A 22078-nucleotide genomic window follows, 5' to 3' on the forward strand; every position below is an offset into this window, starting at 1 on the left:
AGTTAAAGTGTCCTTAATTTAGTCAAAATTGAGCAGCAGTTTGATGGTAAAAAAGCTATTTTAACCAATTGCACAACTTCAGTGATTCTCATGAGAATTATGATGTAAATCAATTACTGTAAATAAATTATTAAAAAATCTGGATTTTTACCGAGACTTTGTTTAACAAGACAATATATAAAGGGAGTTAGTGAAACGTGATGAGCGCTGTCACGCATAGTTTTGTTACAATGAAAGCAAATGAAAAGCCATATAGATGACCTAATTGAATAAACACAATTTATATTACAATTTATATACACAATATATAATATTAATATATATTTGTTTATTACAATCATATATTTTCATTATATAATTAATAAAAGAGTTACAAAGAATTTCTTTTAACTAAAAATTCAATGAGTCACTCAATCAACTATACAGTATGTTTTAGAAAAAAGGGGATAAACATGGAAAATAAAGATGAATAAAAACAAACTTAATATTCAAAATCATTTTGTTGTTTTAATCAAGTTTTGCCCAAAAGAATGACAAAAATATTGATTTCACATTCATAAAAACTAAATAAAAGACCTTCCGGATGCTTTTCTTTTTTCTTTAAGTTATGATTTTATCAAGTAAATACTTTTTTCTCAACAATTTTTGATCAAAGTTAAATTATGTGGCATTAAAATGGTCTATTCAACACCATTTTAAAATTATTTTTTGAGGGGATGAAGATCTTAAAATATTGTAATTTGGTAGGTTTTTGGTGTTTTTTGTGTAAAAAAGTGAACTGCTTTGAGACTCAGGAAAATTATAGAGAACAATATTGTTTATGCTGGAGTTGTTCTCCAAATCATCAATTTTTCATTTATTTTTTATTATTTCAACAATTTGTTAATTGGATTGATGATACTGATGCTTTCAATACTGTCATCCATTCAAACACCATGAGTATGTTAGCTTTCATATCATTTTATCATCCTAATGAATTAATTGTAGAGGGAAGTTATTTTTTTATTAGTGGAAGATAAACCAATTGAGGTCCTTGACAAGAAGCATTGTGTATTATCACGGCACATCCACATATTTCAATAAAACATGTCATCATTATCAATTTAGATGATTTGTTAGTTTTTAGTGATTTCTTCCTCTTTACATTATTTAGCTAATTGTTGACGAGTGCTCTTAATTTAAATTCAATGTAGCTCTTTGTTTTACAAATATTCATATATGTCATGTTTATTAGCAGCTGATCCCGTGTACAACGTTTTATTTATTATTACATTTTGCCTTTTCAACAGCTATAAAAATTTACAGATTTTAGAATTTTGTTGTCGTACATCAACAATTTAACTTTAAAAAAAATGAATGGATAAATTTGCTTTATTATAGATATATTGTCCCCCTAAAAATTTTTTTTTTTTAAATTTTTTGTTGAACATGCCATTTTAATGTCACGTAATAGTTATTCACTTTGACCAAAAACAGGATCGGAAAAAAAATGAATTACCTGAAAAAAATGTAATTTAAAACAAAAAATTCTTAAATTGTCTGTCAGACAATGGTTTTGGTTAAAACTAACTGTTTCTTTTGTCTTTTTATTATTGAAATAATTTTTTATTTTTTTTATAGAAGTGAATATCTTTATTAAAATTGCCCATTTTTAGTCTGATTTTATTAATCTTCATTTTTCATGTTTTTGGGGGACAATACAATATAAGATATATTGTAAGTTGTTTCCAGTTCTGTGGTAGTTTTCTGTGATTATACTGCCCTCTTTAGTGGGGAATTTCCAAGATTGTAACTACTGTAATGGATTTAAAAGCATTACCGGAAATTGACAAAATCATACAATTTGATAGTAATACATATTAATATTTTTATTTGTATACCAAAAAAATTCAAGATATACCCCTCCTGTCTAAAGCTCTGTCTACACTATTAAACTTTATGTGACAAAAAAATGTGATATGCCCATGTATGGACATGATGATGTCATATCACTACCATATTTGGGCACATCACACTTTTTTTGTCAAACTAGTTTGATAGTGTAGACAGAGGTTTACCCCAACATATAATTTGATTAAGATGTTATAAACCCCACCTGGTTTTTGGGTGGAATCACACCCACAAACTTAACTTTGGTATCAAGACCTGTGGACCTCTTTGTCAGAAGCAGGAAAAATATTATTGATATGATAAGTATGGCGAAAAAACATCCGTGTATATGATCGTATTAACTTTTAAAAAATTGTATTTTCTTTCTTTCAGATGTCTCAATTTAATGCCATGGAAGAGAAATTTTCAAGGTTGTGGACACAATGTCAAAGATGTCAGGGTAGTCTCCATGAAGACGTCTTATGTTCCAGGTAAAGAGGCGATAAAAGATACAATAGTGCCTATTATGTACTGTATTGGGGTAAAACAGTATTATGGTAAAGTAAATAAAATCTGTCATTGATTGAATTCTGTTTCTTTATAGTCGTGATTGCCCTATTTTCTACATGCGTAAGAAAGTACAAAAAGATCTTGCGGACCAGGATAAGTTAATCAGAAGGTTCGGCAATCCAGCATGGTAACAATAGGTTTGACAAGGTATCTGTAAGCTTTATCTTCCAATACCTACAGAAGACTAAGGTATGTTACTACACACTTTTAATGTACAATTGTTTTGATTATAAACTGGAAAAGTATTACTTTTTGTTGAACCAAATAATACAGACACAAATGGTATAAATACATTTGTGATGTTGCGTTGACATGCTGTCAACTTCTTTTAACTACTGTTTGGAATGGACTGTACAGTCTTGGAGACGATGTGTACCGCCAACAGTCATCCTGCTGTTGACGATTGAGCGTTTTTACGTATGGTTGTAATATACCTTGCAGGCCAGGAATACAGCGTGCCGCCATATATTGATGTATTGATTAAGGATTGTATCGTTTTTCTTTTGGAGTTTGTGTACTGTAACATGCGAAATGAAATGCTATTTTTGCGAGCAGCATAGACTTGATTTGATTGGAGCATAGAAGAGTAGCTAATTCTTCCTGGAGTATGTAGGCCTATGCCTTACTGGGCTTAAATATTTGATTGGAATATGGCTTACTGGTCTTACATACGAGATAAACACTGTTGTTTGTGGATATGACTATGTTTGGAGAATGCTGTTTGTACAAGTATTACTGTGGATTATAAACTCTGGATAACTTTATGTATATTGGACATCAATTTTTCATTCAATTTTTGTATTTATACAGAACTTTCATATTAACTTTATTTACGCACATCAAGTTTTTGTTAATGTACAGAACTTTCATAATAATTTGTTAAATTTCGGGTATGAATCTCTGATGAAAATAGACGCAAGGATATTTTGCTTAACTATGCAAATAAATAGTTTATTTCATTCATTTATGTGTTTCATTTGGTTCAGTTCTGCTTCAGTGCTTCAGAATCGGAAACTATTATAAAGCTGCTAATGACTGCCAAGAGAATATTTTTGAGAAAAAAAGCAAGTTTTGAAGGTTTCACAGAATTGTTGGAAATACAATTTGGTCACCAAGATAAACTTATTACTTTAAAGAAATATTGTCCCCTGAAAAAATAATTTTGTTGTTGAATATGCCATTTTGATATTCCATATTAGTTATTCACCTTGAACAAAAATTGGATCGAAAGAAAACCATTTATTTACCTGAAAAAACTGTGATTTAAAGCAAAAAATAGTCAAATTGGATGAATTTAACCTTTTTATAAGTAGTTTTTTTCTGTGGAAGTGATTAACTTTTAATATTAAAATTACGAAATAGACTATTCAAATTCTGATTTTATTAATTTTCATTTTTCATGTTTTTGGGGGACAATACATCTTTAAGAATTTGTTGTGAATTTTTCACAAAAAGTAGATGAAAATATAAATATGAATGCGCATTAGTCAACACTTCTATTTTTGCCAATAAATTTGACTAGTGGAAAAATAGCTTTACATAGATTTGTTTTATCCAGAGTTGATTTTTTAAACTGTTGTTCAGTATGAACTGTTAAAATACATACTTTGGAGGAACCACATCAAAGGACTTCCAAACTTTATTCTCTACTCACTCGACTCGACTCAAATACTTTTCAGGCGCCATCTGTTTGTGCCTTTTTTTTTCATGGTATTCATGATCAAAGTACTATTTTAACAATACAAACAGACAAGACTTTCTAGAAAGTACAATAGGTATTATTGAATTCTTACAAATCGGATTTGTTGGTCACTTTTTATATTGCTTGCAGATTAGATAATAGTCCTTTAACAATATAAACTTTACAATAAGGCTAGAAATGTAAATCTACATAACTCAACTTAAGTAATTCAACTGAAATCATAGCTCAACTGTGTATCTATGGCATTTGGATAAGTGTAAAATAATAAAGAAGTACCATTATTATCTTTCTTAAATAACTTGTTTCTTTTGTTTTTTTGTCTAATATTTTCATGTTGCAACACAGAATGACTTTTTAACTCAACAGCTGTGACATTGCAATTGATAAATAAAAGTGTGAAAATATTATTACACTCACTAGAAACTTTACTTTAAATAAAAATAAAACATAATTTATACTGAAAATATTTATTATTAAATAATATTTCAGGTTAAATTAAAGATAAAACAAGCAATATTTATTCTGAAATGATTGTGTTTTTTATGCTGACATTTGATACTATCAATGAAAAATCGAAAATAAAAATACAAACTAATACTGGACTCGGATTTAACCTTTGACACCAATACAACTTTAGTTTAGTTTCGGTTTCATTTCATTGCCACTATTTACATTGATCTTATACATGACAACACATTTTCACAAGATGAACATATACAATAAGAATTTTACCTTTTTAGTTTTATGAATTTTTAACAAGAAATTTCTTTCAAGTTTACAGTACATTGGAGTTTTTGTACTAACAATTTATAGCATTGGTTTATGGAAAAAAGACCCGTTTTCAATATATACTTACTACAGGGTAGGCGAGCGCAAATGCTTGTTATAATTGTATCACAATAGATATTCAAAACCACAAACTCAGCATCCACCATTAAATCTTTTTATATATTCTTCCCATAAAAATCAGCTAAAATGACTCCAGAATGAGAAACGTCTTTGGAATGTTAAACTTGTTACCCAAATTGTCAACGAGAATTATTTCTATTTATCCATCAAGAAGTAGTTAAATGTGTTCAGGTTGTCAATTTCTACTTTTTTTAAGTGTTCTGTTTATTTTCTTATGTCAAAGTGTCTACTTTAGGTAATATCATGAATATTATTGCACTATATTCTACATAAGAGTGAAGTATGGCCAAAAAGCCTGGAAAGTATGTAGTATTAGTAATGGCATTTATATTGCAACCCCCTTTGTGGAACAATTACGACACCCTGCACTTTTAACTTGGCCTCTATAAATGCATTATTATCAACATTTTTTTCCCCTAAATAAATATTAAAAGAAACACATTAGTCTTGTGATCTGCAATTATTCCATTTCAAACTGATTTTCTTGTCAATATATGATCAATCTGTTTATCTTTATTTAAGCTCTGTCTATTCAAACTAGTTTGACAAATAAAGTGTGCTCAAATATGGTAGTGATATGCCCAAATATGGTAGTGAAATGACATCATCAGTTGTTTCAAGGTGTATTGATGTGATATATTTTTTGTTTATCCTTTTAAATAAATACTGTTGAAGTGTTGAGGGAGGCGTAGTGTCTGTTTATAATACAGTTAATGTGAATATTTGGACATAGATTAATCACACTATTAGTAGGATATTGTATCAAAAGTTCAATGCACAATAGTATCTTATAGATAAAAGATAGTATTTGTTGCTGAATAATCAAATGAAGAAGATACTATTAACTGATATAGGATAAAGGAACAAACAAGTAAAGGGGGCGGTGAACGCTGGTTTACTTCAGTTAGGTCTCTTAAGAATTTTATATTTTTATGACACAGTAGAACCCCTCCTTTGGTACACCTCTATTAAGGCCCGTTTACACTAGGACGATCAAAAAATCGCTGTATTGTCACGATATTATTGCTCTTACTAATCATGACATCATAAATAAATGATTATTCTATAGTTCTAGAATGAAAAGTTTTTGTATTTTCTTTGTTTTATGTATAAGAAATGCATATTTGTCTATTTATCGTCAATCGTTATCGTCCTAGTGTAAATGGGCCTTTAGGGGACACTTCCCTGTGATAGGAAGAATGGACAATACATGTTTCAACACTAGGGCCAATTTCTATTTAAGGGACACCCTTATTTTTATTTGGTTCAGATAGAGTCCCCATAAATATGGATACCTACTTCAATTCAAAAGTACTACTGTAGTAAAGTTAGGTTTCTGCAAACCTAACTTTACTTGTGTTTAATTGGCATGCAAACATTTAAACTGTATTACATTAAAGTACACATTTTTTACTTTTTCAAATGAAATATAATCACTTTATTTTGAATCTGATATTTTGCATCTGATTATTTCACACTAATCATTTTGTTTTCAAAATATTTTTAAATAGTATACAATTTACTTATAGTAATGAATACTAATGTTACAAAATCTATGTTTCGCAGAGGAGATCTGTACAAAAGCTTTTGCATTGTGTCTACCTATTTCAGAATTAAGCATAATATAGATGTACAGATTAGTACAAGAATAATACTTTGTCTTTGCAGAATATATATTCAATATTTGAAATAAAATATTTAACTTTGTTTAAACTTTAAATTGATCATCGATTTAAAAATATAGTTTTGAACATTAAATTTTACATTTTACAATTAATTTGTAACAATATTGCAGTCAATCAAAAAATAACTTTCTATTTTGCAACGGACCTCATAATTTGTTTTCTATATTGTTTTGAATATTATATACGGAACATTAAGGATCTGCTTCTTTATTTTTGTCTGTCCATTTCATCCTTCATAGCTGGGATAAGACCATCCCTAAACGCAATGTCAAGAAGCTCTTGACTACTTTCAACTTTGGGATGTTGTCTTCCAGCCCAAATCAAGAAGTGTCTAAACTCAAACCAGTCAATCATGCCATCTTGGTCCATATCCATAGCTTTCAAGCCTTGTTGGCTGTCTTCGCAGCGATAGCATCCGAAGTACGGCGCCATAAAACCGATATAAAAATGGTCAAAGGTCAAACGATTATCTACCTTGCTGCCACGTCTTCCATCCCATTCATCCCATGTTTTTTTAATCTCATCTATGAGGGTGTTAATGTATGGAGAGTTCTTGTTATCCTGTGCGATGATTCCGGCCATCTCATTTGTCAACTTTCCACCAGCTTGATCAAACAACATGGCAAGTCCTACTTTACTGTTATATTCTTCCTTTCTGCCATCTGAAGCATTTTTCAACATCTGCTCCTTCATCTTTCCTGCCATTTCAAGAGTAAATTGTGGATCTTCACCAAACACATCATTTAGTTTTATCAGTATCATATCTGCATTCGCCATGTTTGAAATTCTAACTTCTTGTTCAATTCCGAAGAATTTGGCCATGTTGAATCCACCCTGGGCTGTAGGATCTGAGAAAATGAAGCCGAACACCAAGTCAGTTGCCCTTTCACCGTAGATTGGTTGCTTAGGATTTGGCTTTTTACCAGTGACTGCTTTGGTGACGTTGATAGCTGCTTTTCTGAGATATTCACAGTTGTATTGCTTCAATACTTTTGTGTTTCCAAGTCTGATCAAGTTCAAAATGGCAGTACAAGTATCGGCATGGCCAAGTGCAGCGCCCTCTATGCATAAGCCTGCCCACATGCCTGTAGCACCTGATGCAAGAACCTCCAGGTTGGCTGCATGCATTACACCCCACTGCTCGTGCTGGTGGAACAAAAGTTGTCCATCTTTCCATCCACATCGTTCCATCTCTTTCTTAACGGCATGTGTCCAAGCTCCTAGCTGCTCTGGCATAACAGCACCAAGATCTTCAAATGCTAAACCGAGAATTCTTTCTTCCTTAGGAAGACTGGAGAGATAGTTCACAACATGTCTGACACGTTCAGGATACTTAATCATAGTTGTGGAGAAATCTCTGAAATTGACTAAAATTAATGAATCTTTGGAAAGATTAGCTCGAATCCAGTCGATTTTTTCTTTGAAATACTTGCAAACTTCATCCATGTTCATCTTATTATAATCAATCTTGTAATACATCAGGTCAAATTCGAGGAACACGTTATTTATGCCAAACTCTTTACATTTCAACATTCCAATTGGGATGTCAGGCTGAGGAACTTTATCAACAATCTTCTCCCACAGTTCTGAGAAGGCAAACGCATTGGATAAGTCTTCACCCTTGGCATTTAGTTCTTCCAAAAACAGATCTCCAATTCTTGTCTGATGGTTGAAAGATTCCACGATGAAGTATTTAAACCTGCATTTCTTAATCTCTTCATAGATTGCTCGCTTGTTCTCGATAGTGTGTGCCTTTAACGAAGCTACAGTCGTCTCTCGCAAAGAGTTGTCGAGAACAAACAGCTCCATGCTCTTCAATCTCTCATGATCCTTGTTAACTGCAGTCATTTTTTTTTCGATGTTTTCATGAAATTTAGCAGAACTCATGATTGACTAGCTGAAAAAAAAGAGTAGTGTTTGTTTACCTACTGACAGATCTACTTTAATTTAAATTTTCCCTAATGACTAGAGCTTTTTGATTGTTGTGCATTGATTTGCATCCATCATTTCTATAACTAGTTTTCAACAGGTTTTATCCTGATAATGTCATAGTTTGGTTTGACAATAATGATATCAAATATTTTGAACCATGCTAAATTGTACATCTCGGTAACCAGTGGTGTAATGGCTATGAGCGCTCACTGGCTAAACTCAGGGGCCCCGGATCTTATGGGGCCCCCCTGAGCAGTGTCTAGAGAAAAAAGCAGACATTCAAATATGTCGAAAAAGGCTAGAATCACCCGATGCCTCCAGCGTTGGAGGGCCCCTTGGGGTTCCTAAGCCAGGGGCCTCAGGTCTCTCCATTACGCCACTGTCAGTAACATAACACAAAAAAGAATACTTTAGTTTTACTTTTTACTTGACTCTAAAAGTATGTAATAACTTCACTTCAAGAATTTCTATATTAAGAAAGAAATAAAAATTCTAAAGTGTCTAATTCTAAATATCGCTGCACATATTTTAAGATGCATACCTATGAAGCAATTAAAATTCATATATATATATAATGTATAAAATTAATTAATTTACTTAATCATATCAAGTTATAGAAGGTGTAAACACTGAAATTATATTACAGATAAAATAATCTACCTTACTTACTTTGATACTTTTGTAGACTTAAATAAGTGCAAAATGTGTAGACTTTTAGGTCCTATTGGTACTGACTCTTCACAGTGTCCTATAGGCTGCTAATAATAATAATGGTCATGTCCGGTATGAACTGCTTTTATAACTAAATGTTATCTTTTAAAGGCATTGAACAGAAAGGTTTGTTTGCTAAAGCTATTGACTAGATAAAAATCAGGATGTAGGATGTAATTGAACAACCGACGTCACCAGCATTCAGTTGAATGACCACCGCCACCTGGGTTTAGTTGAATGACCACCGCCACCAGGGTTTAGTTGAATGACCACCGCCACCAGGGTTTAGTTGAATGACCACCGCCACCAGGGTTTAGTTGATTGAACGCCGCCACCAGGGTTTAGTTGAATGACCACCGTCACCAACGTTAATTGAATGACCACCATCACCAGGGTTTAGTTGAATGACCATCGCCACCAACGTTTAGTTGAATGACCACTAGGTTTCTTTTGAATAACCATTTCCTGCCTGGTTTTATTGAAAAAACTCTTCTATCATGGTTTTAAATTCTACCCATTTTTCATGAACAAAACTTTGCTTTTTTCTTTTAAGAAAAATCCACTTCACTACATTCAAAATTGTAAACGTTAAAATATGTGCACTTTAGAAATATTTGCAAGTCAACCATTGACTGGCCAAATATGCCCATATATAGGCACATCACATTTTTTGTCACATAATTGTAAACGTTAAAATTGTTTTCAACCTGCATTTGTTGTGAACACAGCAAACAAATGGAATAGAGAAAAAGAATAAAGTAAAGTGTAAGGTGATATTAAAGGTGAAAAGTTGAATCCCAGGTTAATATACTACAATTGTGTTTACTATCTATAGTTTATGTGCAGCAAATCACATTACACTGTCTGATTGACAAACAGATTGACAAACAAACAAACGTCATCAACTGTCAACTTGCCTAATATTTAATTTGGTTCAATTCATAACTTTATTTATGACAATAACTTGTTATTGAGTGTCATAACCAGTGTAAGTAACTTTAGTATCATATATATCGTGTTTTTATAAGTAACTCTAGATAATTCATTATACTATAATATTTAATATCATTCACCAACCTATAATTGTTTACATAAAAAAAAATTTGACAAAAAAAGTGTGATGTGCCCAAATATGGTAGTGATATGCCCAAATATGTTCATATATGGGAACATCACATTTTTTTTGTCACATAAAGTTTGATCGTGTAGAGAGAGCTTTAAGAAATATGTTACATTTTTTATAATATTAGAAAATTGTACCCGGAACTCATTTCATATATAAAAAATCTTGTAATAAAAATAATGTAATGTTGTGGTTGCTTTATGGGTAATGTGTAGCTGTGGTTTTGTGGTTAACATGCTTGGCTTTTAATCCCACTGTCCAGGTTTTAAATCCTGACCTAGTGCCACTCCCTAATCCTCAAATTAAACATAGTTTATAAACATGGTAAAATAGTTTATCCATCTTTAATTCACAAGTTCCGTATGAAATAAATAAAAAAAAAAGTTGTACAATTATGAGTAAATCGAACTAGTGTGTTATGAGGTACAAGTGTCTAATGCCACGCCTTTAATGTCCACCTTTTCACTTTATGTATCTATAATAGCACTAACCCAAAACTCTGTCTCCCCTTAAACCGCACGACCGACAGTACTGTCAGGTACCAGCAGATACCATTACACCACATATTAATTTAAAGAGAAAAATATGTATCAGTGCATACAGTATGGTAATTAGTTTCAGTAATTCAAATTCATGTTCTCTGTGCATGTAAATGTTAGCATAGTGTCTATAGTTTAATTAGATTGGATTACAGTAGCAGTGAAGTAGGGCATTCATTTTCACGGTTTGTGACCCCTTGTAGATGGCCCGGCCGGTCTGAGTAGGTTGTTTTAAAAACAGTCCATATACAGTAGAACCTCCATTTTATGTGCGGTACGGGACCGAAAGGCGTACTTAAACAAGATCGTACTGTAGCTAAAAAGGCTGCCATGTTTGCCTACAGCATGCAGGTGGTAAACAGAGTTCTTTTGTTTGGCCATTCTTTCATAAATTCTCTCGATATTATATTTTTCCAAGTAAGGACCTCTGCCTAAATCCCAAACTTTGTCTGGTTGCCCATAATGTGCATGTGTACATATTGTGTTTTTACTAGGTTAATCAAGTATAAAATATGTATGCATACCACATATGCAATAATTATATTATCATAATGCTTTGGTATTTTTGTATAAAGTGCATTGTAAATACGTGCACTTTAGAAATATTTGCAAGTCAACCATTGACTGGCCAAATATGTCCATATATAGGCACATCACACTTTTTGTCACATAACGTACGTTTGATAGTGTAGACCAGGGGCGGATTTAGAGGGGGGGGGGGGGGGCCGGCCCTTGTGTAATATACATATATATATTATGCTCCCATTTACATACGATTTTATCAACGATTTTACAGGAAAAGGGGGTACAAATCAACATTAAAAATCGTTAAAATCTTCAATTTTTTTTTAAAAGTTGAACCGAGTTTAACTTCAACGTTAAAACTGACTGACCAATCGAATAGTTCATAAATTACGTCATCATTGTTTGTGGGAAAATACGTACGCGCTGACAATTCTTGATTTTTTACAACGCGACGATGTTTTTGTACTCTTTTAAAGTCTGATATTTCAAAATAACAAGTGTAAGTAAAACTAAATTTTAATATAAAAACAATTTAATTTTATGTGTAAAGACTAGATTAAGATATCAGCGAAAACATGTCCTAGGCCGGCTGGGTTGAAGCATCAAAAAGCGTAGCTTTTTCAATTTTCACACGGGCCCGGCTGTGCGTGACCGGCCTTGGCTTGGCAAAACTTCACGTCTATGTGTCCCAGCAACATCAAAAGAATCAAGAAACCATTAACGATCGCGTAAAAAATGTGTAAAAATTCATGACGGGAAAACAGGCTTTAGGCGCAAAAAAAAACCAGTTCCGTATATTAAATGTGGTCTATAAAACCCACTATATTCAGATAATTATATGACAAGAATTGACTGGCTAAAACGCCTCAAATGCTATCTCCGGGCGTCTAGAAAAAAATTTTTCCGGGGTAGCATGCCCCAGGACCACCCTAGACGATTATTTTTCCCATATCGGCCCCCTCTTTATCAAGATCCTAGATCCGCCCCTGTAGACAGAGCTTTAGGCCGCAGACCTTTTGAAATTATTCAGGTTGTTTTTTTTACTTTCTAAAGCATATTAGCATCAATTAAAACCATGAAGACTGCGAATGAAAAAGGCGCTACTGTACTTTCGCACCTAAGACTTCATGGTCACTCACCATCACCACCGCAGAGCGGGTGAATATTTTTTAATTGGGTATTAAAGATCGAGAAATTTAGGTGCGAAAGTGTAGTAGCATCATACAAAATCAGCTCGTTTTCACACATTATAGTAGAGTATTATAATTAAGTTATTTTAAATTTCAATGTAAATGGGCTAGATTTAAAGTTGAATTGAATAGAAAGGAAAGAAAATGGTATAATATGTTCAGTTTTTATATATATTTTTTCATATATTGTGTAATACGGGAACCCAAGTGAAATTTTCCAAATAATACTAAATTTAATATTCTTTAGATTTTATATTGTGACTATACTAAAAATAAACAGTTAAAGGTAAAGTTAGCATAATTGCAATTTCTGTTAGGTTAACATAAAATATAGGATGACAAAAATCAGTCAAAAATTAATTGCTATCATTGGCGGATTCAGGATTTCAAAATAATACACATCTTAAAAGATCAACCATAAAACATAAACTGAATAATAATGAATATATCCTAATAATTTTGACCATTTAAATACAAGCGCCTATATCCTGCCACGTTTCGATTAAACATTAATGTTTTTTGATTGTGCATTTAATAATAATATGAAGATTAACAAATAACTAAACTGAAAAGGTGCTAAAAAATTTACTACATCGCTATACTAATTATAAATGAATTTAATCACTACAAATGCAAACAACATTTAATTGTGCTTTAGACAAAAATAAACCACATCACCAAAAGCACTATAAATGAATTTAACTTTAATACCTCTATTAATTATTTAGTTACTACAAATGCAAACAAAATCATTGTGCAAAACCACTTAAGAACTATAAATGAATTTAACTTATTCCTCTATTACCGTAACTATTTAGTTACTACAGATGCAAAGAAATCAAACTGTTGGTTAGGAACTTCTATTAGAAAACCATTTATAATCAATCACTAAATAAATGTTATTCCATCAAAATTAAACATTAGGTTAAAGTATATCATCAGAAGTTGTGGAAAAGGGAACTCAAAATAAGCTTAATCCCCATTAGTAGTCATGTTTTCCCTTATTTTTTTTTATTCATTTCATCATTCATAGCTGGGATAAGACCATCTCTAAACGCAATGTCAAGAAGCTCCTGACTACTTTCAACTTTGGGATGTTGTCTTCCAGCCCAAATCAAGAAGTGTCTAAACTCAAACCAGTCAATCATGCCATCTTGGTCCATATCCATAGCTTTCAAGCCTTGTTGGCTGTCTTCGCAGCGATAGCAACCAAAGTACGGCGCCATAAAGCCATTATAGAAATGGTCAAAGGTCAGTTGGTTGTCTACCTTGCTGCCACCTCTTCCGTCCCATTCATCCCAAGATTCCTTAATCTCATCTATGAGTGTGTTGATGAATGAAGAGTTCTTGGTACCCTCTGCAATGACGTCAGCCATCTCTTTTGTCAACGTCCCACCAGCTTGATCAAACAACATGGCAAGTCCTACTTTACTGTTATATTCTTCCTTTCTGCCATCTGAAGCATTTTTCAACATCTGCTCCTTCATCTTTCCTGCCATTTCAAGAGTAAATTGTGGATCTTCACCAAACACATCTTTTAGTTTCATCAGTACCATATCTGCATTCGCCATGTTTGTAATTCTAACTTCCTGTTTCATTCCAAAGAATTCGGCCATATTGAATCCACCCTGGGCTGTGGGATCTGAGAAAATGAATCCAAACACCAAGTCAGTTGCCCTTTCACCGTAGATTGGTTGCTTAGGATTTGGCTTTTTACCACCAGTGGCAGCTTTGGTGACCCTGATAGCTGCTTTTCTGAGATATTTGCAGTTGTATTGCTTCAAGACTTTTGTGTTTCCAAGTCTGATCAGATTCAAGATGGCAGTACAAGTATCGGCATGGCCAAGTGCAGCGCCCTCTATGCATAAGCCTGCCCACACACCTGTAGCTCCTGATGCAAGGACTTCCAGGTTAGCTGCATGCATTAATCCCCACTGCTCGTGCTGGTGGAACAAAAGTTGTCCATCTTTCCATCCACATCTTTTCATCTCTTTCTTGATAGCAAGTGTCCAAGCTCCTAGCTGCTCTGGCAGTACTGCACCAAGATCTTCAAATGCTAAACCAAGAATTCTTTCTTCCTTAGGAAGACTGGAGAGATAGTTGACAACATGTCTGACACGTTCAGGATACTTCATCATGGTTGTGGACAAATCTCTAAAGTTGAGCAAAATCAGTGAATCTTTGGAAATATTTGCTCGAATCCAGTCAATCTTTTCTTTCAAATACTTGCAAACTTCATCCATGTTCATCTTATTATAATCAATCTTATAATACATCAGATCAAACTCAATTAACACGTTCTTTATGCCAAACTCTTTACATTTCAACATTCCAATTGGGATGTCAGGCTGCGGAACTTTATCAACAATCTTCTCCCACAGTTCTGAGAAGGCAAATGCCTTGGACAGGTCTTCACCCTGTGCAATAAGTTCCTTCAAGAACAGATCTCCAATTCTTGTCTGATGGTTGAAAGATTCCACGATGAAGTACTTGAACCCACATTTCTTAATTTCTTCATAGATTGCTCGCTTGTTCTCGATAGTGTGCGCCTTTAGAGTACCTACGGTTGTCTCTCGCAAAGAGATGTCGAGAACAAACAGTTCCAAGTTCTTCAATCTCTCTTTGTCCTTGTTAACTGCGGACATTTTCTTTTCAATGTCGGAGTAAAATGGTAAACTCATGGTTGACTGAAAAATAAAATATAAAGTCCATAATTTTTATTTTAATAAAACATGCATGTGCTTTAAGAGCAGGTGAAGTGTCCCTCACCCTTTTTTTTTTATAAAACCATAATTAAAAATGCAAGTCAGTGAAATTAATTTGTAAGTTCAGCCTATTGCAATTTTCTATGACTTTGGAATAAAAAAAATCTACAGATTTGAATTGTTGAGATAATAAAAATGCAATTATCACTTTCTCGGATTTGTGGTTGTCATTAATTTTATTTTCCATAAGTATACAACAGCTATTTATATAAATAAAATGACAATGTGTGAAAAGAGATCAAAAAGTAAAAATTGACAACCTAAGCAGTAGTAAACTATTTATATATTATGTTTTTCAGTTCCAAGCTAACTGATATAGCAATATATACAATCTAAATTAATTTTGCTTCTTTTACAGGAAAAAAATTGCTCACCTTATGCATATGATTAAATTTCTGCTATAAATAAAATTATATTTATATAATAACTCAACCACTTTCAATTTTCAACTCTATTTGTCAGTTTTTTTTATTTGCTTTGTGAATGAATTAGCAATATATATAAAGGGTATTGGGAAACTTTGAAAATAATCCCATGGGCTTAAATCTCTTTCTAATTATTGTTTTTGAGAGCAATATATTATAGTATAAATGTGGAATTGGTTTGTATATTAAACATATTTTAAGTTACTGAAGTAAGTTTTCAAAACCAAACAACTCCAAAAAGTATTTTTTTAATACCCTTTTATTTTACAAATGCAGTTATGTTGGAAATTATTAACCTGATTGCCATCAATTTTCAACTCTGTCTAACAATAGTTTGTTTTAGATTATTCTGTTATTTGAAAAGGTTAGAAATAATGTGCAGTCCTTTAGCTTTAGAACTCAAGTCTTTTCTCTACCAGTATAAAATAGCTGTTTAAAACTAATTGTGATAGAAATGATTTTAAAAGCATTGTATAATTGTTTATTAATTATTATTAAAGTAAAACACAAAATTGTCTGAAGTTTGTCTCCTTCAATGTTTAAACTAGTTCAAATCAGTTTGCACTAGTTTGCACTAAAATAAAACTTCCCTTCTTTTTTACTTTAAATTTATCTAACTTTACTTATTCTTGACCGCTTGACTAACAAATTGTGCTAATACCAACAGAATGAACCTATGGATTCTTCCTCTCACCCCATCTTTTTAATCTTACCTGTAAATAAACTGTTGTCCTAGAAGGAATATTCTTCTGAAGTGCAATTTCTTATGTTTGATGACCAAGCACCAGAGTAGAAAATTTAAAGTGGATCAATATAAATCTTGATGGATTGTGTTATAAAAAGTTGTTTTTTTTTTCTTTTATAAGCATGGTATAATAGACAGGAAATCTTCTTTAATATTTTAATGTCCATTAACCAATCAACAAGTTTCTTGGAGGTCTGTAATGTATTGTTATAGTCTGTATCAAGGCAATCTTTTGTCATATTGTATAAATTTGCTTTTAAATGCTTTTAATCATCTTAGCATTGTAGTTTCTTTTTTTTCTTCCAGTAAATATATTTTAATGGAACAGGGTCGGCCATTGTTTGACCATTCTTACATAAATTCCCTTGATACTTCATTTTTTCAAGTTAAGACCCCTACTTATCCATGTAATCTTTGGTCTATATTGTGTAAATTCATTAAGTGCTTTTAATCATCTCAGCATTGTAGTTTCTTTTTTTTATTTTTTTTTTCTCGCAGTAAATATACCTTCATGGAACAGGGTCGGTGGAGCGCACCGTCTTTTGTTTGACCATTCTTTCATAAATCCTCTTGATATTTTATTTTTCCAAGTTAAGACCTCTACTTACCAAGTGACTATAAATCCTTTTAATTGCCAACCATTGTCTGCTTTTCCATAATGTGCATGTATGTACATTGTGTTTTTATTACTATGTTAGTAAAGTATAAAATATGTATGAATACCACACGCAATAATTATATTATCATAATAATTTGATATCTTTGTATAATGTGTAATGTAAAAACGAACGCTTAGAAATATTTTCAAATCAACCATTAAGCCGCAGACCTTTTGAAATTAGGAAGGTTGTTTTAGTTTCCACCACTCAAAGAGCAGAGTGAAATTTACTTTCTAGAAAATATTTCCATAGTAGCATCAATTAAAAACCATGAAGACTGCAAATAAAAAAGGCGCTACTGTACTTTCGCACCTAAGACTTCATGGTCACTCACCATCACCACCGCAGAGCGGGTGAATATTTTTATATTGGGCAGAGAAATTGAGCTCGAGAAATTTAGCTGTGAAAGTGTAGTAGCACCATACAAAATTGGCTAGTTTATTGATTGATATTCCAGAATTACAAGAAACATTTTGTAATACTCCTGTCCACACATTATAGTAGAGTATTATAATTTGTAAAGTTGTTTTAAATTTCAATGTAAATGGGCTAGATTTAAAATGGTATAATATGTTCAGTTTTTATACAATATTTCATATATTGTGTAATACGGGAACCCAAGTGAAATTTTCCAAATAATACTAAATTTAATATTCTTTAGATTGTATATTATGACTATATTTTGCAAATAAACAAAGTTAATATAATTGCAATTTCTGTTGGTTAACATAAAATATATGACAAAAATCAGTCAAAAATTAATAGCCATCATTTGCAGATTCAGGATCTCAAAATAATACACTTCTTAAAAGATCAACCATAAAAACTGAATAATAATGAATATATCCTAATAATTTTGACCATTTATACAAGTGCCTATAGCCTGCCACTTTTCAATATTCAATATTGAAGTTGACCTGACATGGTTCTACAATATCTTTATATGAAAATGGTAGAGTGGATAGAAAATATCTTGTCAATTCAATTCAAAAGCAAATACATTCATTTTTTTTTTCTCCCACTTTATTTTTCCAACAAACATATTTCTTTTATTAGTACTACAGTGACCTCATGGAATAAATCACATTGATTAAACATTAATGTTTTGATTGTGTGTTTAATAATAATAATAATAATAATAATAATGTGAAGATTAATCACTACAAATGCAAACAACATTTAATTGTGCTTTACACAAAAATAAACCACATCACCAAAAGCAAAATTAATTTAACTTTAATACCTCTATTAATTATTTAGTCACTACAAATGCAAACAAAATCATTGTGCGTTACACAAAAATAAACCACTTAAGCACTATAAATGAATTTAACTTATTCCTCTATTACTGTAACTATTTAGTTACTACAGATGCAAAGAAGTCAAACTGTTGCTTAGGAACTTCTATTAGAAAACCATTTATAATCAATCAATAAAATAAATTTTATTCCATCAAAATTAAACATTAGGTTAAAGTACATCATCAGAAGTTATGGAAATGGGAACTCAAAATAAGCTAAATCCCAATTAATAGTCATGTTTTCCCTTATTTTTTTTTGTTCATTTCATCATTCATAGCTGGGATAAGACCATCTCTAAACGCGACATCTAGCAGCTCCTGACTTGTTTTAACTCCAGGATGTTGTCTTCCAGCCCAAATCAAGAAGTGCCTGAACTCAAACCAGTCAATCATGCCATCTTGGTCCATATCCATAGCTCTCAAGCCTTGTTGGCTGTCTTCGCAGCGATAGCATCCAAAGTATGGCGCCATAAAACCATTATAGAAATGGTCAAAGGTCAGTTGGTTATCTACCTTACTTCTACCTCTGCCGTCCCATTCAAGATTCCTTAATTTCATCTATGAGGGTGTTGATGAAGGAAGAGTTCCTGGTACCCTCTGCAATGACGTCAGCCATCTCTTTTGTCAACTTTCCACCAGCTTGATCAAACAACATGGCAAGTCCTACTTTACTGTTATATTCTTCCTTTCTGCCATCTGAAACATTTTTCAACATCTGATCTTTCATCTTTCCTGCCATTTCAAGTGTAAATTGTGGATCTTCACCAAACACATCTTTTAGTTTCATCAGTACCATATCTGCATTCGCCATGTTTGAAATTCAAACTTCTTGTTTCATTCCAAAGAATTCAGCCATGTTAAATCCACCCTGTGCTGTAGGATCTGAGAAAATGAATCCGAACACCAAGTCAGTGGCCCTTTCACCGTAGATTGGTTGCTTGGGATTTGGCTTTTTACCACCAGTGGCAGCTTTGGTGACTCTGATAGCTGCTTTTCTAAGATATTTGCAGTTGTATTGTTTCAAGACTTTTGTGTTTCCAAGTCTGATCAGGTTCAAAATGGCAGTACAAGTATCGGCATGGCCAAGTGCAGCGCCCTCTATGCATAAGCCTGCCCACATGCCTGTAGCACCTGATGCAAGGACTTCCAGGTTAGCTGAATGCATTAAACCCCACTGCTCGTGCTGGTGGAACAAAAGTTGTCCATCATTCCATCCACACCTTTCCATCTCTCTCTTGATAGCAAGTGTCCAAGCTCCTAGCTGCTCTGGCAGTACTGCACCAAGATCTTCATATGCTAAACCCAGGATTCGTTCTTTTTTAGGAAGACTGGAGAGATAGTTGACAACATGTCTGACACGTTCAGGATACTTCATCATGGTTGTGGACAAATCTCTAAAGTTGACAAAAATCAGTGAATCTTTGGAAATATTTGCTCGAATCCAGTCGATCTTTTCTTTGAAATACTTGCAAACTTCATCCATGTTCATCTTATTATAATCAATCTTATAATACATCAGGTCAAACTCAATGAACACGTTCTTTATGCCAAACTCTTTACATTTCAACATTCCAATTGGGATGTCAGGCTGAGGAACTTTATCAACAATCTTCTCCCACAGTTCTGAGAAGGCAAATGCATTGGATAAGTCTTCACCTTTGGCAATAAGTTCCTTCAAGAACAGATCTCCAATTCTTGTCTGATGGTTGAAAGATTCCACGATGAAGTACTTGAACCCACATTTCTTAATTTCTTCATAGATTGCCCGCTTGTTCTCGATAGTGTGCGCCTTTAGAGTAGCTACGGTTGTCTCTCGCAAAGAGTTGTCGAGAACAAACAGTTCCATGTTCTTCAATCTCTCTTTGTCCTTGTTAACTGCGGACATTTTCTTTTCAATGTCGGAGTAAAATGGTAAACTCATGGTTGACTGAAAAATAAAACATTTAATAAAATATATAAAGTCCATAATTTTTATTTTAATAAAATGTGCTTGCGCTTTAAGAGCAGGTGAAGTGGTTTTAGAATAAACAAAATCTGCAGATTTGAATTGTTGAGATAATAAAAATGCAATTATCACTTTCTTGGATTAATTTTCTTTTCCACACATTATAATATTTAAAGTACAACAGCTATTTATATAAATAAAATGACAATGTGTGAAAAGAGGTCAAAATAAGTAAAAATTGATTTGAATTGAATTGAAGCATTGACCAACAAATGATGACAAGTAAACTAAAAGCTATAATGACATTTTACAATTGCAAGCTAACTGATATAGCAATATATAAAATCTAAATTAATTAATTAATAGCTTCTTTTACAGGAAAAAAACTTTACCTTAGGTTTCTTTCCAACTTGATCTTTTGGCTGACATTTTCTAAACATTTCTGCTCACCTGCCTATGATTAAATTTCTGCTATAAATAAAATTGTATATATTATATATCAATTAATTAATAACTCAACTACCTTCAATTTTCAACTCTATTTGTTTTAAAAGGTCAATTATTTTTTATTTGCTCTGTGGATGAATTAGCAATATTATAAAAAGGGTGTTGTGAAACTTTGAAAATAATCCCATGGGCTTAAATCCTTTGTTTTTGAGAGAAATATATTGTAGTATAAATGTGGCATTGGTTTGTATATTAAACATATTTACAAAAGTAAGTTTTCAAAACCAAACAATTCCAAAGATTATTTTTTTAATACCCTTTTATTTTACAAATGCAGTTATGTTGGAAATTATTAACCTGACTGCTATCAATTTTCAACTCTGTCTAACAATAGTTTGTTTTAAATTATTATTCTGTTATTTGAAAAGGGTAATTAGAAATAATGTGCAGTCCTTTATATTAGCTTTAGAATTCTTCTCTTCTTTTAAAAAGTCTTTTCTCTACCTAGTAAAAAATAGCTGTTTAAAACTAATTGTGATGGAATGATTTTAAAAGCATTGTATAATTGTTTAATTATTATTAAAGTAAAACACAAACTTGTCTGAAGTTTGTCTCCTTCAATGTTTAAACTAGTTCAAACCAGTTTGCACTATATCAAAACTTAACATCCCTTCTCTTTGACTTTAAATGTATCCAACTTTACTTATTCTTGACTGATTGACCAACAAATTGTGCTAATACCAATACCTCTCACCCCATCTTTTAAATCTTACCTGTAAATAAACTGTTGTCCAAGAAGGAATATTCTTCTAAAGTGCAATTCCTTATGTTGGAGCACCGAGCACCAGAGTAGATTACTTTCACTGTTGCTTAAAAATAAAATGGATCAATATAAATATTGATGGATTGTGTAATAAAAAGTTGTTTTGTTAACTTTTATAAGCATGGTATAATAGTTACTTTTCAATTTGACACAACAGTTAGAAATCTTCTTTAATATTTTAATGACTATGTCCATTAACCAATCAACGAGTCTC

The 22078-nt window shown here is 32.3% G+C and overlaps 3 protein-coding genes and 1 pseudogene across 5 annotated transcripts in view; 1 reads left to right on the top strand and 3 right to left on the bottom strand.

The window, feature by feature from the left end:
- LOC144849037 (DNA polymerase delta catalytic subunit-like) overlaps positions 1–3402 on the top strand; it is a 37015-nt gene extending 33613 nt beyond the window's left edge. For both annotated transcript variants that reach the window (XM_078705991.1, XM_078705992.1), the window contains exons 21-22: positions 2263–2360; positions 2474–3402. In XM_078705991.1, the coding sequence (XP_078562117.1) occupies positions 2263–2360; positions 2474–2570 (195 nt within the window). In that variant the 3' untranslated portion in view covers positions 2571–3402. The remainder of the gene's footprint in view (positions 1–2262; positions 2361–2473) is intronic.
- A 3207-nt stretch (positions 3403–6609) lies between these two features.
- Positions 6610–9418, bottom strand: LOC144848126 (uncharacterized). Its single transcript, XM_078704821.1, has 2 exons — positions 9337–9418; positions 6610–8632 (listed from the first exon to the last, which is right to left on the bottom strand). Exon 2 carries the CDS (start codon positions 8620–8622, stop codon positions 6943–6945), a length of 1680 nt encoding a protein of 559 aa, XP_078560947.1. The 5' UTR covers positions 8623–8632; positions 9337–9418; the 3' UTR covers positions 6610–6942.
- Positions 9419–13362: 3944 nt separating this feature from the next.
- Positions 13363–16739, bottom strand: LOC144847872 (uncharacterized). The gene is made up of 3 exons (XM_078704424.1): positions 16659–16739; positions 13561–15442; positions 13363–13468 (listed from the first exon to the last, which is right to left on the bottom strand). Exon 2 carries the CDS (start codon positions 15434–15436, stop codon positions 13757–13759), a length of 1680 nt encoding a protein of 559 aa, XP_078560550.1. The 5' UTR covers positions 15437–15442; positions 16659–16739; the 3' UTR covers positions 13363–13468; positions 13561–13756.
- A 1763-nt stretch (positions 16740–18502) lies between these two features.
- Positions 18503–21032, bottom strand: LOC144848047 (uncharacterized; annotated as a pseudogene). Its single transcript, XR_013613820.1, has 2 exons — positions 20987–21032; positions 18503–20576 (listed from the first exon to the last, which is right to left on the bottom strand). The product of XR_013613820.1 is annotated as an uncharacterized LOC144848047 (transcript).
- Positions 21033–22078: the final 1046 nt, after the last annotated feature.

Source organism: Antedon bifida, chromosome 7, assembly GCF_963402885.1.
Source record: "Antedon bifida chromosome 7, ecAntBifi1.1, whole genome shotgun sequence".
NCBI lineage: Eukaryota > Metazoa > Echinodermata > Crinoidea > Comatulida > Antedonidae > Antedon > Antedon bifida.

Bases quoted from the DNA above. Each gene is read 5' to 3' on its own strand.
- LOC144848126 (XM_078704821.1), bottom strand. From the start codon at position 8,622: ATGAGTTCTGCTAAATTTCATGAAAACATCGAAAAAAAAATGACTGCA.
- LOC144847872 (XM_078704424.1), bottom strand. From the start codon at position 15,436: ATGAGTTTACCATTTTACTCCGACATTGAAAAGAAAATGTCCGCAGTT.